The sequence below is a fragment of the Fukomys damarensis genome, unplaced genomic scaffold, assembly GCF_012274545.1.
Source record: "Fukomys damarensis isolate Sample0158 unplaced genomic scaffold, DMR_v1.0_HiC HiC_scaffold_16, whole genome shotgun sequence".
In the NCBI taxonomy this organism is placed as follows: domain Eukaryota; kingdom Metazoa; phylum Chordata; class Mammalia; order Rodentia; family Bathyergidae; genus Fukomys; species Fukomys damarensis.
This window is the reverse complement of record NW_022900928.1, coordinates 27,578,669-27,594,925: the sequence shown is the minus strand read 5'-3', so window position 1 is coordinate 27,594,925 and position 16,257 is coordinate 27,578,669. Positions and strand designations below refer to the sequence as shown.

Here is a 16,257-nt window from a genome sequence, read left to right as displayed (position 1 = left end):
TTCCCCGGAGACGGTTGGAGAAAGAACTGCTTCTTCCTGCCTCCCAGGTTGCACAGCGGCGCTGGATTCCCGGGGAACGCCGGCGCGGTAGGAAGGGATGGCGGGAGGATGTATCCCAAGTGCAGGAACCGGGGGAGTTGGTGATCCCTTGACACCACTTTCCGGAGACGGTTGGAGAAAGAACTGCTTCTTCCTGCCTCCCAGGTTGCACAGCGGCGCTGGATTCCCGGGGAACGCCGGCGCGGTAGGAAGGGATGGCGGGAGGATGTATCCCAAGTGCAGGAACCGGAGTTGAGTTGGTGAAGAAGAGCTCCGGCGAGTCATGAAACAAATAAAAGGCCAGGAACCTGGGGGAGGCCGTGGACGGAAAAAGAGAGGTAACCCGAGCAGTCCAAAGTTAAAGGAAGCAGCGCGTACGGAATTGTAGGGAGATTTTCAGCCTCGCTGGTTAAGAGGGAGAAGACGGACGGAAGAGAGAAAATCAATAGAGAACCAGAAGGCTAAGAGAGTAATCTTCAAAGAATGGAAAGAAAATGGTGCCTGGGTGGTAGGGAAAAAAAGGTAGTGAAGAAGGGCAAGGACTAATATAGGATGGGTAGAGGAAGAACAAAAAAGTATGGGAGTGCTTTTTATGACAAAGGTAAATGTATACGTTTGCACATGTGTAGCCTTAAAGGTTCACAGGTGTCTGGAAGAAACATAAATTGAAGAGGGGTGTATATTAATGGTCTTGTTGGAAAATGATCACGTTTTAGTCATTACTGAATCCCCAAGTACTGTCACAAAGTAGGACTCCTCAAATGTTAATTGAATTAAGCATGAAGAACTAGGAGCAGGAGCTGGGAAAGATAGTTATAGATTGTAGAAGGAAAACGTGTGGGAAATGACAAGCTATGATAGGATTTGGAGTAAGAGATACGGGCATGAGAATCGCTTCAAGGACCTTAGGACCTCTCACGGTAGTAGTCCTAGGAGAAATGAGCTTTCGAAATGATTAGGTAATGTTAGCTGCAGTGAAAATGGTCACCCTAGAAACTCAGGACCTATCAGAAAACTGGAAATTGAATCTCTGTAAGGCTGGCTTCAACGGGGAAGGAAGGCATTTAAATGTGAACCTTTTTATATAATAGTCACTTTAGTGAAGATAGAGGTGTTGAAAATAGTCTTAGGCTGTTTGGTTGAGGACTGAGTACAGTCTGAGAATGAGTCTTGCTTGAGCTGTTTAAATGCCACTAAGGCAGTTTTAAGACAGTGATCTTTCTGCCTCCGCCTCTGTGTGTTGGAATTATAGACAGCCCCACTATACCACGCATAAAACTTTTATATTAAAACTAATTATCCATGAAGATTATGGTGGGTCTTTTCTCCACTGTAAGAAGAAAGTGTTTGCTTTAGTATTTCAGAGAATTGCTTGTACAGATTTCTGATCTAATAGATTTCAGTATATTTTCTTAGGCATTTCCACTCCCCATAGAAAGGTCTATATAATATAGGGATAATTTTAGAAGTTTCTCTGAAGTCTTGTAGAAAAGATATTGACTGAAAAGAAGACAACCAGAGTCATGGTTAATCGCCCTGTTACATTTGACGTTTTTCTGTTATCCAATTAGTATTAAAGCTAATAAATTTGAACCCATCATTAAAAAATAATAGAGTCTAAAGATGTTGATCTCCATCCTTATCAACTATATGATCTTGGCAAGAAAGAAAAGACACAATTTAAGATGCATTTTGTTTAAAAAATGATGCTTTTGTTGAAATACTAAGTTGTGTGATACAGATTAAAGACTAAATTGTGTGTCCAGTGAAGTTGCTGCTTTATGTTTAATGAAAATTTTAAAATAAGCTAGGTAAATATGATATCTTAAATTTGAATGTTGCAATAGTTGAAACAACTGTAATTTTTTTAAATTTCAGCTGCTTAGATTTGAATACCTATCTACTGGTATCATATTTATATCTTTTAAATAGTATTTTTCAATTTAAAAAAGTTTCTATTCGTATGTTTTAGTTAGAGTAACCTGAACCAAGCCTTAAATACTAATTAGTTGTCAGGGTTACAGAAGTAATCTGGTAGGTATTTTTGTGGTCTGATTTCTTTGTTACTTTATGTATTAGAATAAATAGGATACATCTCCTCTATGTAGAGATTAAAGCATTTTGTTTTAATTTAGAAAGCAGATTTTATGTTTTCTATATTTAATTTAGATTTTTGAGTTAGTGTTCTTGGATTCCTCCATAGGTTTGAGTGACATTTTGCCATCTACAAGCCTACCGCCTCTGGTTGAAGGCCAGCTACGCTGCTTTCTAAAACTTACTATTAATAAAGTCATATGGAAGATTACAAAACCTCCCACTTGTGTACTTGTCCGAGTGAGATGGTGGGGAGAAACATCAAATGGAACCCTCTTTTGTCCCAAGGATGCATTACAGACAGAACCAAAAGCTGTGAGAACAACAACACGTTATGCTATTCGCTGTGGTCCAAAGCAGTTTACTTCTTATCTAACAGGTAGGTATGTTTTGGTTTGTATGATTTGTTTTACCTGCAGACCTAACATGAAGCACGTAGTCGTTATTAGGAATAGGTACTTCTATTTGTAGGATCTGTAGACACTTAATTAATGAAGCATCAAAAAGCCTTTATAATAAACCACCATTTATTGAATGTAATCTTTGTGCTAGCAGTTTATACATATAATGCTGTAAAATAGGAATTTTCAGTTTTATGGTCTGAAACTTATATTCAGAGGGATGAAATGAATTCTAAGGTCACATAATTGATAAGTGGCAGAACTAGGATTTAGACCCACCTCTGAACATAACTCATGCTTTTTAATCCCAGCTACAGAACTTGGGAGACTGAGGCAGTAGATTTGTTGAGCCCAGGTGTTTAAGGCCTGCAGGGGCAACATAACATGACTCCCCTTTAAAAAAAATTGAAACTAAAAGTAAAAACCCAATGGACATTTCAGTGTACCATGTTTTTAGATGATAACTGCAGTTTCCACTCTGAGACCTACATTTTCTGTGAGGAAACAGGAGATAAATATAAAATTTACTAGCAGTACAAAGTAAATAGCAAATTAATATTTTAGTGAATTAATATTACGGTTTCAGAGATGGAAAGGATTTCTCTATAGGGAACCAGAAGGCAAGATGTCTTCATTTCTGTCAAAGAAAATATTCTGAAGGACCAGGGATTTAGTGATTTAGTGCCTCACAAGTGTGCAAGTTCCTCAGTTTAATCCCCAGTACCAATAAAAAACAAGTATTCTGAAGGTATGGTGTTTTTTCTTTATTCAGATCAAGCTTTCGCATAAACACATTTTGGATGTTGAGGTTATTTATCATAGCATGTTCAAGTCAACAAAAATTGAACATTTATCATGTAAACATTGTTGGGCTATGAATATGGAAAACCAGAGGTGAATTAAAGATCGCTGCGAGTTCAAAGCCATCCTGGGCTACATAATGAGTATGAGTTCAAGGCCAGCCTGAACTTGAACTGCATAGTGAGACTGTGTCTCAAAAAATATAAATAAATAAAAATGTAAAGAAGGCCAGGGATTTAGCTCATTGGCACCACACCTGCCTGCAAGCACAAAGTCCTGAGTTCAATCGCTGGTACCAAAAAAAAAAAGAATGTAAAGAACAAATGCTATAATTCAGTCAGAATAAATATATATGGAATACTTAGCATGTACTAGACATTATACAAGGCACACTCTGGAGATTACAAAAATAAATCAGATAAAAATCAGAATGGCCTCTTAATTCTAACTACACAAATAAGTTTAACCATATGGTAGCTTATTAAGGGATATCTATAGGTACTTTTGGTACTATAAACAAAATTTAAATACTCAGGTGGTATTTAACACATGAAGAGTGATTATAAATTCAGTAAAAGATATCTTTTAATATGATAATCAATAGTTCAAACATTTATGTGAGGATCCCGTGCTGTATATAATGCATTGAACTATTGATTGGTGCTATCAACTACAGAATTTTAGCAAAGTACCTTCTCAGATCTAACCCCATTTCTTCATCTGTAAAATGAGATCAAATAGCTACCTTTTCACTTACTTTTATAAACAACCTGATTAAATGAAAAGAACACAGACTATAATGTGTAGAAAATCTAGAGTTTGAATTCTGACTTCATGTCAGATGGGAGAGTCCTTAAGATTATAAAGCTTCAGTTAATAGCATGTAAATTAATAGCATGTAGAATTATTGTAAAAGTTAAATGAAAAAATGTTTGTAAAATGATTGGTCCAGTACCTGGTACTTTGTAGGTACAAGTGTTACACAGATATTAAGTGCTGGGCACTATAGTGGCTATGGAGATTTAAGATATAATCCTTACCAAAAAGAAACTTGAAGATTAGTTGAGAGGAACAAAATTGATGCAAAGCGTGCTGGCTTATGCCTATAATCCTAGCACTCAAGAGGCTGAGATAGGATTGCCTTGAGTTTGAGGCCAGCCTGAGCTACATAGTGAGACCTTGTCTTAATTAAGGGAAAAAAAAGGAATAAAACTGACGTACATGAAACGGCTATGAGAAATGACAGTATATAAATATCTGATTAATTGACAACACAAAGACAGTATATAAATATCTGATTACTTGATACATGTAGATGTTAATATTGTAAGTTATTAGCAAACCAAAAGCCTACTTTTGCTATATGACTTTGAGCAAGCCATTTCATCTTCCTGGGCTTTAATATTCCCATCAGTGGATGGAAAAGAGTTAAATACCAAATGTGCCAATATCAAATTCCATGTTTCTAGTTAGAAAAGAAGTTAAGAAATCATGGAAAAGGTAGGATTTCAATAGAAGATAGATGAAGAAATTTTGTATGTAATTTCCTAGCTGTGGACATCAGCATAGTATTTTTTTTTTTAGAAAATTGAGAGCCAAGAGACCAAATATTAGTTTACAAGAGTGTGTGCTCTAACTGAAAACTTAGGAAAAATATTAGTATTTCTTAACCTGTGAGGTGAGTGTTCATTTTATTTTTTTTCTTTTATGTACTCTTTTGAATGCACATTTCACTTAAGTGCGCAGTTCCATAGTGTAGTGGTTATCACATCTGCTTTACACATTGCACTTAAAATGCAAAAGTAAACTAATGAATATGTTTTCACATATTAGCATGAAATGTAAATAAGTCTAGGTTAGAGGGAGAAATATAGTCAGATTATATGAGTTAAGATAAAAATAACATCAGAACAATGAGAAATATATAGTATTTTATAATTTATGAATTATTTTCAAGTCCCTCTGTTGTGGCTTTCATATAACTGGCTTGTGTATATTGGAGCCATGACAAATCACAGGTCTTATTATCTCCATGCTTTTCATTGTAGTAATTGAACAAATGGTGAAAATGAAACTTTGTCTCAACTTCGCTAAAAATATTCAGAGTTTATGCTATCTTGAAATGATGTCACATTCCATTTGGGTGCATTATATTTTTCTTTCTATGAATTAGGACCAGAAAGCTATTGGGTCTAAGTGAGTATTAGAATTTAGTTAAGGTGGGGCCAGGGATTTATCTCAGTGGAGTCACAAGCACAAGGTCCCAAGTTTGATCCCCAGTACCACCAAAAAAAGAAAAAGAATTTAGTTAAGGTGTTTATTTCCATTTTCCTAATTCCAAATTTTCTTAATATCTCAGCGGTGCTAAGAAAGGAGTAAACAATTAGATACTTCTGGGAGACAGGGACCAACCCTTAGAGCTACGCAGGAGCATCCTTTTGGCCAGCACTACAATAGTGAAAATTTAAAAACCGAGATTTGTTATTCAAAATCAAAACCTGAGTTCTTCACAAATATATTTAACACTATTCTTTTAAAGAGACTTTCCTTATCAAATACTTGGTATGCTAAATATTTTATTTAATGAAAGTTTTTTTCTTAGTGCAAGGTATTCATCATTCTCTAAATCTTTACTGTTCTTTTGATCTTGGACTCACACTCTCCACTTCCCGCTCCAGAATGGTATGGCAAGTAAGTGCCTGGTTTATTTGAAATGAAAATAAATTTTTAAGTAAAAGGTTTTTAAAAGTATGCCCTTCTGCTTACTTCTGAAAAGTAAATAAATGAATAATATTTGAGTGTGTTGTAATTGTTTCTGATTAGATATGGCTGTTCTAGTGCTGGAAGTAATCACCAAACTTGATCATCTCCCAATTGGTAGAGTTCAGATCAATGGAATAGCTCAGCTTTCTCCAACTCATCAAATCAGTGGATTTTTTACCATTGTTTCGCCAACATCCAAGAAACTTGGAGAACTTCAGGTAAAATATTTTCTTTACTGAACAAAAACTTTTTGGGCAGATAATTGAGTCTTGTGGAATGGATAGATGTATGACTCATATATCACAGTGATTCCCACCACATGGCTTTATTCATGTTTTGAGGTGTTTTTTTGTTGGTTTTTTTTTTTTTTGTGTGTGTGTGTGTAGTACCAGGGAGCAAACTCGGGACCTTGCCCTTGCGAGACAGGTGGTGACACCACTGACTAAATCCTTGGCTCATGTTTTTACCTGTAGACTACCTTTGTTTTCTACTTATCCACATCCACTTAGTGCTATATTGCCCATCTCAAATTTTAAGATTCCTTCATATACAGTGATTCCACAGTAATCATTCTCTACAGTCTTTAAATTTAAATTTATAATGGCATTAATTATATAATTATTTTTCTGTTATAGTTGCTGAAATATATTAGTAGGATCCCTTTAATTCTCCTTCTTTTAGAGTACAGAGTCCCTGAAAAGAAAAATTTTTCTTTCTTTGTTTTTTTCCCAGCTCCTAGTACAAAGGGAGACTAAAAGATATGTTGAGTGTTTAAATTTTTTAAAATTTATTACAGTAGAGGATACATTGAGGACTGGGGATTTAGGTCAGTGGCACCACACCCGCTTTGCAAGCGCAAGGTCCTGAATTCATTCCCTGGTAACACACACACAAAAAAAGTTACATTGCCATTAATTCCCCTCAAAAATATTCCCCCTCTCTTTGAACACACTATGCCTTGTTCTTGCCACTCTCTGAAGCAGTTCTAAAAGTTCTTTTTCTTTAGTGTCTTTAAAAGCTGTGATCAGAATTGCTTAATTGCAGGCCTGGGGATTTAGCTCAGTGGTGCCGCTGCCTGCCTTTCAAGTGTAAGGTCCCTTAATCCCTGGTACCCACAAAAGTAAAAATAAAAATTAAAAAATAAACATAATTGCAGCTGCTAACTGCTATCAAATGGAAAGGCAGACTAGTTAAAAACAGGGTGTGTCTTCATCCACCTTATTCACTGGATCTGCCACCATGTATATCATGCTTGTGGCTCTTCTCAAAGTCAAAATGACCATGAAGAATAAATATTTTGAATTGATTCAGAACATGTTGCCATGATAGTGCAATTAAAAACATGACAGTAGACTTCTAGAACTGCTTCAGAAAATGGAAAGAATGGTGGGATAAGTGAAGCAAGAGGTAGTGTTTTGAAGTAGGTTAATAGCAGTGTATCTTTTACAGTAATTTTTTTAAAACTTAACCATTCACTGTATTTTTATCATCATGTACAATGATAAGGAGTAATTTCTTATTTGATGATATAAGTGGTGTCTTCAGTGCATTCATTCATTGATTCAGCTTTTTGATACAGTGTTATGTGCCACTAACTTAGGATACAGAGGTAAGATACGAAGCTCTCATTTAGCTTCCCAGAATACAGCATGATATATATTATGCTCCATGTAAGCACAGGTTGCTGGGAAAGAATATAGTTTTTGTTTTGGGTGTTTTGGTTTGCTTTTTGGCACTATGCTATGAACAGAATGCAGGGCCTTATGCATTCTGGACAAGTGATATCACTAATTCCATGTCCCTAACCTAAGGGAGAGAACATAAAGGGTCTCTTTTCTTTTCTTTTTTTTGAGGTCGGGGGCTTTATTTTTTGGTACCGGGGGTCAAACGGGTTCTTGCGTTTGCAAGGCAGGCATCGGAACCACTGAGCTAAATCCTCAGCCCAAGGGTCTCTTTTCTGAGAGGACTCTGGGATAGTCTCCACAAAGACACTGAATATTCAGATGCCAGAAATATTCAAAGGAATTTATACTTTGTCAAATATGTTCTGGAATATATATATAGCAAAATACATAATGAGAAAATAGTCCAAAAAAAAGATAAGGAAAGAATATCCAACATCATGTGTAAAAACGTATGACAAAACTACAAGTATGTAATTATATGAGTGGAACAGAATAAAAGTTTAGAAGTAGATCCAACTAAGAGGAAGAACTTACCATTTTCTTTACCACGTTTATTTACAATTTATTACATTTGAAAATAGTGACACCTTATGTTGGTAACCTGTGGAGAAATGTGTCTGTTTTACACATGCTCTTCTGGTGGTACAAATTTGCATCAGGCCTGTAAGACAGTAATCATGTTTTAAGAGCCATAAAGTACCACATATACTCAGGTATGGTGGCGTATACCTGTAATCCCAGCTATATGGGAGGCTGAGGGAGGAGGATCACAAGTTTAAGGTTAGCCTTGGCAACTAAGCAAAACTTCTTTGTAAAAGAGCTGGGAATGTAGCTTAATGGTCTGCTCCTCTATAGCATTTACAGGCCCTAGGTTCAATCCCTAGTATAGTAAAAAAAAAAGTATTATATGTTTTTTACCTCAATAATTTCACCTTCAGAATTTAGGAAAATACCATAAAAACAAGGGGAAGCTGTATGCTTATGTTTATGTTTAGTCGTGAACATACATTTTTTTAACATTGGAAGAATAAAAACAATTCATTAAACAATATTTTAATTGTCTATTGTAATATTTTCTAACTGAAAGACATTTTGTAATGATTATGTAGCAGCATGTAAATAATTTTGTGCTTATGACAAAGAAAAATTAAAATGATATGCACATATATACATACACTTGACTGGAGGAAAAGGAATTTAGGATTCTATTTAATATTTTTGTTGTTCTTTTTTTTTAAACTAAGATACATATGTGCCATAAAATTCACCCTTTAAAAGTGTATTTAAAGGATTATCTAATTATCATTACTATCTAATTCCAGAACATTTCCTTCCAAAATGGAGCACTAGCCGGGCATGGTAGCACACTCCTGTAATTGCAGCACTCAGGAGGCTGAGGCAGGAGGATCACTGTGAGTTTGAGACCAACCTGGGCTCCATAGTGAGTTCCAGGTCATTCTCAACTACATAGTGAGACCCTGTTTCAAAAAACAAACAAGCAAACAAAGTGACTGCAGTATGTTTTGAACATATTTAAATGTCAATTGGTAAGATGATTTTTTGTTTTGTTTTGTTTCAGGGATCGAACTCTGGTCCTTGTGCTTGTGAGGCAGGCTGTGGAACACTGAGCTAAATCCCTGGCCCTGTATTTTTTTAATCTTAAAAGATCACTAGGTTGTTCAGTTGGGTTTTTTTTTTTTTTTTTTAAGGATAGAAAAATACTCTATTTTGCTGTTGTTCAGTTGTTTTTTAATAGGAGTGGAGACAAGTCAGACTCTGAAAAGATTAAAGAATACAGAAATAAATAGGAATTAGAGTAAAGAAGTGGAAAGGGCAAAAAAGATTTCTTTTTTCCAGACAAGTGACAGTGAAGAAAGGTAGAAATACAGTAGTGTGAAATAATGGAAAGAAATACTGGTTACAAAACATAGAAAAATTGGTTATAAAACAGTTCTGGTGTTTACTGGGTAATCATTTAAACTTGCAGAGTTTCAATATCCTATGGTTGCAAGGATTATATAAGATGAAAAACTCTAGAAGGACTGGTCCTAGATGTATGATAACAACATAGCAAATTTATTTGTTGAGAGGAGATAATATTGGTAAAAGCTTTTTTTTTTTTTTAGAAGAATATGCAATAAAGCCTAAAATATTTACTACCTAGACCTCTACAGAATGTTTGTCAAGCCCTGTGTTATAATGTAGGAAACATGCTTTATTTGGTAAACTAAAGGGAAGAACAATGAGGGGAAGAGTTAATATAAAATAGAATAATTGAGCAGGTAAGATTTAAGGAGAATTTGATGGGAAAAAGTTCTTTCCATGAGCACAACTGATAGTTACATTTGGAAAGAAGGAGTTTGTTTGTTTGTTTGTTTGTTTGTTTTTTAGACAGGGTCTCACTATGTAGCCCACACTGCTCTCGAGCTCGCAGCAATCCTCCTGCCTCAGCCTTCTGAGTGCTGGGATTACAGGTATGCACCACCATGCCCCGCTGGAAAGGAAGAATTACAATTAGGAAGGAAAAAGGAGAAACATTTTGAGATGAAGCAGGGAAAATCAACTTTTTGTATGGACATTTTTTTTGGTACCAGGGATCGAGCTCTGCTTCTTGCACTTGCAAGGCAGGCCACCAAAGGGCTGAGCTAAATCCGCAGTCCTTTTTTTGTTGTTGTTTTTGTTTTGTTTGTATATGGACATTTATTTTGATTTCTCTTGGAAAGTACCTAAGCATGAAATTGCTGATCTAATTAAAAACTGTTTTCAAGTGCTTGTACATTTGGTGGGGGGGGGGTATGGGGAATCAGGCATGATGCCACTGAGCTGAATTCCTGACCCTGCTTGTACAATATTTACATGGCCATCAACAGAATATAAACATTCTGGTGTTTCCATATCTCTGCCAGCACTGATATAGTCAGTGCTTTAAATTTCTGTCTTTATAGAATATACTGATGTATCATGGAGGTTTTAGTTTTCATTTCCCAATGAGTACTATGTTGAGTAGTTTTTCATGCACTTTTTTGGCCATTCTTTTATCTTCCTTGCGTTCAAAGACTAACTCTCAAGCCAAATTTGGCATATCATCTATATTTGTAAAAAGTTTTATTAGAAAAGAACCACACCCCCTCATATGTGTGTATATAGTATATGCTTGCCAAATAAATTTTTCAAAAATAAAATCAAGAAATTAGTAAAATTCATCACATATTATATGGTTCCTTGTTAGTGCTCTTGTAGGTTAGTAATCAGATTGTTTACATATGCTAAATATCAGTTGAAACATCCTTATATTATTAGTCTCTGCTGGCAATCTGAGACTGATACTTCACTTTTTTGGGGAGTGGATACTGAGGATCAAATTCCAGGCCTTGCGCTTGTGAGGCAGGTAGTGGAACCACTGAGCTAAATCCCCAGCCATGAGACTTCGCTTTTGATAGCATAAATCATAAGAGTTGTTTTTTTTACCTGAAGCTCAGGCTGAAAAATATTGAACACTACACGTAGCACTAAGCTACCTAATATCCACATAGGTATGATAGGCTACCGTGAGTGCTTCTCCAGTTTATCAAGGATAACACTAACCAGAGGAATTTTAATTCATATTGTAATTATGTACATGTGTTGTTTGAATTTTAGCTTTTTAGACAAAGCAGATAATGAGTAAGTTTCTAGTTCTGTGTCTTTGTAGAATGTTGCCACTTCAGATTTAGATTTTGAAACAAATTTACTGTCAAGAAGGACCATTACAAGAGCATTATCCATTGTCATCAGTCTTTAATAAACTTTTCAGGACATTCCTCAGCTAAGAGAATTATTTTCTTGGTGATAGATTTATCATGTATATTACATCTAAGAGTCTTTCCATCACATTAGAATTTTCATTGATACTTTAATACAGTAGTAAGGGTTACTTTTAGTATGTTCTCATCAGCCTCATAGAAAAATTACATAAATTAATGATTTTACTCAACTTGCCCTTTAAGTTTGCAGCTGTACCTCTAACATTGCTGAATAAATGTAATTTTAATTAGACCTGTATATGAAAATACTGTTTATTACACACAGCTGTTTAATACACACAAACTGCTGTATTCAGTAGGCATTCTTTTTTTTATGGAATTTTTTGAGACAAGGTCTTGCTTTGTAGTTTAAGCTGATTTTGAACTCACTGTGTAGCCCACTCTGGCCTCCAACTCACATTCCAGTCCTCCATCATCATTCCCCTTCATCGTGAATACTGGGGTTACAGGTACATACCACCCTGCCTAGCTTTGGTAGGCATTCTTTCACAAATTTTTACTGTCCATAAAAGGCTTCGATTTTTTTTCTAGCTTTTTAATTTGACCATATAACTGTATCACAGTAATACCACTTACTTTATTGGCATTAATGTGTTCCTGCTGGTGTAAACTGCCAGTGGTATATGCATGACTGTCCTATTGGCAGCTTATATACCCCTGGTGGTACAAACGGATCTAATCACTTTCACTGGTCTTTTAATAATAAAATTAATTAAAAGCTTATAAATGTACCAAATCTAGTTATTTGAATTTGAGTAATTACTGCCCAAATATAAAAATACCACTACTCACAGCAATTTTTAAAAATCATTACAATATCAAAATTATTTCATTAAAAGAAATTTATATCTTTGAATAGTTTATCAATAATTCTCTAAATTTTGACATGAAAATCTTACAAGTACCCTGTTGTTGATATATGTAATATGCATTTACAACTGCTGTACCACAAATTAGCTATAATATGTTTTTTTATACCATTTTAGTGTTTTCCTTAAGAAACCATAATATGACATCTGGTCTACAAAATCAATGCCTTTCTTTGTATTAATGTAGTCAGAGTCTCCCTGTGAAGCAGTACAAGCTGCCCAATGGGACTGTCATGCGTGTACCACCAATGGTTCAAGTCGGCAAGAATGATCAAATTGAAATCAGAGCTGACTGCAGCATTATGGCCCCATTGTCATGTGTTGAGCTTTGTTTAAATTTTAGTACCTGTCATGGTTTATATCTAGATGACCCCCTGAAAGCCTCATGGGCTCATAGGGTGTGGCTTTGGGGAGGTGGCTGGATCATTAATGTATGATAACTGGATTAGTTCACTGATTGTGTTAGCATGGTTCTGAGTATGGGTGGCAGCAATGAGCTTGTACCCTGAATGGAATAAAAGGAGAAAGAGGAGGCCTGGCTACTTCCAGCCTCTTGCCTGCACGCCATAAACTGTTTCTCCTCTGACATGCTGCTCAGCCTTAAAGCCACTCAGCTCAACTAAAACCTCTACAAACTGTGAGCTAAAATAAACCTTTCCTCCTTTAACTTGTGAGTATTAGGTATTTTGCTCCTGGAATGAGAAAATAACTACAGTGACAGTACCTTTCTTGTTATTCAATTTTCATTGCAAATCCTTTCCACATACTGATCATAGTTATGATAGTTTGGATTATAATGATATCTTTTGACACAATCATACTTTGTACATTTAATCATTAGGACTAGTGTCTTCCACACAAAAAGTGTGGCTTTCTCCCACTTCTTAGGATTTGTATTTCACTCACAAAGTCACTAATACACCCCAATGTGAGGCGGTGAAAACTGCTATTTACTGTGACATTTGGGACTGTTTCTTGAAATTTTTATTTTCTTGCAGTAAATTAAACTTTTTTTTAAATGTACCATTTCATGAGTTTTAACACATGAATATGTACATGTAACTACTATGATAATCAAGATATAAAACAGTGCACTTCTTTTGAATTTTAGGTCTTTTGTTCTCTCCTGGATGCAAGAAGTATTCCATTTTCCTCCTGATTATACTGTAAGAAAAAGGAGCACATAGAACTCATAAACATTAAAGGACTATCACATACAACTCTATGCATTTAAATTTGACAGCTTAGGTGAAATAGGCTAATTATTAAAAAACAATAAACTACCAAAACTCTGTCAAAATAAATAACCTGACAAGACCTATAAATATAGTCTACTTCAGGGCTGGAGATTTAGCTCAGTGGTGCCACTTCCTGCCTCACAAGCATAAGGTCCCGAGTTCAATCCCTGGTATCAAAAAAAATATATATATAGTCTACTTCATCTAATTTTTGCCACGTGGGCATGGGGACCCAGAATTTTTAGATCTTCTGGGTTTTTGTTTTTTGTTTTCTGGTACCAGGGATTATACTCAGGACCTTGTGCTTATAAGGCAGGCAACAGTGCCACTGAGCAAAATCCCTAACCCATACTCCTAAGTGAAATAAATAAGTCACACGTGTAAATACTGAATAGTTTCCCTGGTGTGAATAATCTGCAATAAAACATAAGATCCTAATAAGATTACTGTCATTTAGAAATGAGAAGAAAGGAGCTAAAGGTGTAGGGAAGGTGGGATGGGTAGGGGAAGGGTAATAAGAGAAAAGAAAAAATGTGAGATAATGAAAAGATGAAAATAAAGTGTTTGTAGATGGGGAGGGGAGGAGGGGGTGAAGGGAGGGCAGGGGTAAGGGGAAAAAATGAGAATCAAGACTTGTCATGTAGAGGTACAAGATCCCAACAATGAATGTAACTGTACTGTATCCCTAAAATGTACCAATAAACTCAATTAAAGCTGAAAAATAAAAAAAAGAACCCAGGAGCCAGATCCCCAGATTTTTAAGACATATAATTTCTTAATGCATTGTTAAACAATTTAATTTTAAAAAATATTTTGTTGACCAGCATGTCTGAAAATTAGATATATAATATATTGTCTCTGATAAATGTTATAGAGGTACTAGAAAACTGTAGGCAACTTAATGCTAAAGAGAAACTTGAGTCATTGCTAGGAGACTGATGAGCACCCTGCAGGTTGCTCTTTTTTGGATGGGAGAAGCATGTGGTGTATTTATGGTACATGGGGATGATGTGGGCTTCAGAAGAGGGATGCTATATTTAGGTGATAGAGTGATGGTCTGGAGATAACACTAGGAATGAGATTTCCTTATCTTGGCAAGTGAAAGTCTTGGACAACAGTGAAGACTTTGGGGAAATGGGGACATTTTAAGAAAGATGCCCAATTAAAGTGGTGAGGTAGTAAGCATAACAGAAAATCTGTCTGGGGGTATAACTCGGTAGTAGAGCACATACTTAGAATGTGTGAGACTGTAGGTTTGATCCCTAACACACCACCACCACGACCGCCACCAAAAAAAAAAAAAAAAAAAAAAAAAAAAAAGGAAGGGGAAGAGGAAAAAGAAAAGATCTATAAGATTAGTAATAGGATTGGCAAAGAAATGTATGTAAGGGTGAACCATGATTTGAAAAGAGCATGACTGAGGTGGAAAGGATTGAAGATCTGAAAACCTGTGGATATAGGAGTACATTGGATATATAATGGAAAGCAGAGGTTCAAGAGCCAGGCGTGGTGGCGCATGCCTGTAATCCCAGCACTCGGGAGGCAGAAACAGAAGGATCACTGTGAGTTCGAGACCAGCCTGGGCTACATAGTAAGTTCCAGGTCAGTCTCAACTACATAGTGAGACCCTGTCTCAAAAAAGCAAAAAGAAAGAAATAGAGGTCCAACTGATTGGACTTGATGGACAATATTCTGTTTAATGCCTCCAAAGTTACACTAATGCTCTTCCCTCTCCCTGTATTATTTTCACTCACCTCAGCTTTATCTGGCTTATTCATATTTAAGATTCTTAGTTCAGATATGTATTCTACTCCTGAAAACCATCCCTGGCACTCCTCCCTCACAACCCTGCCCCCAATCTCACTGTTCCTTTGTGTTTCCATAGCACCTAGAACACATCCTTGATTTACAACTCAGCATTTTATATTAAAACAGTTTTTTTTTTTTTTTCCAACTTGCTCTACCAGATGGTATGATCGTCTGGGTCAGGGTCCATGTTTTAGTCATCTCTGCTCCGTCAGGTAACAGTCGATACACAGAGTCAGGCACAGAGCTAATATCAGCATATATTTGTGTAACTAAACAGAAGAGGTAAACCAATCCCTAAATTTTGATTGAAACCTGCATGTAAAAGGTGCATGGGTTTTCTCTGACCCTTTCTTCACTGGCCAGTGATAAAATAGGCCTATGAGTTGTTTTGTTGCACTGTTTCAGATCTGTGTAGGGCAAAAGCAAAATTCAGTGGCCACTCAGATTATTAAGATCAGGGACATAGCCTTTATTCCTCAACCAGTGGCAATTTCCTGACATTTGCATTTAAGCAGCCAGAATTTTAAGTGATAAAATTACAGTCATCATTGCACAGAGTATCCATCCCATGCATCCCTGTCATTTATCTTTGTAGGAAAGTCTTGATGATGAATAGATTTGAAGTATTTTATATTGCCTGGTACCTGCTCAGAATTCTCCTTATGAGGACTTTGTATTGAGTTTATGCATTATCAGTTTCTCTGCACAAAATATTCCATGATCTTCCCAGAGATAGCTTAAAACATCTAACTACA

General features: G+C 35.9%; 1 protein-coding gene across 5 annotated transcripts in view; it reads left to right on the top strand.

Moving 5' to 3' along the window:
• Positions 1–16,257, top strand: part of C2cd3 (C2 domain containing 3 centriole elongation regulator) — a 130,152-nt gene that overhangs the window by 1,628 nt on the left and 112,267 nt on the right. For 3 of the 5 annotated variants that reach the window (XM_010603279.3, XM_010603274.3, XM_010603276.3), the window contains exons 2-3: positions 2,243–2,512; positions 6,159–6,316. In XM_010603279.3, coding sequence (XP_010601581.1) covers positions 2,243–2,512; positions 6,159–6,316 — 428 coding nt within the window. Of the gene's footprint in view, positions 1–150; positions 378–2,242; positions 2,513–6,158; positions 6,317–16,257 lie in introns of those variants that run through there. The other 2 variants (XM_010603280.3, XM_010603275.3) reach the window with 1 other exon arrangement.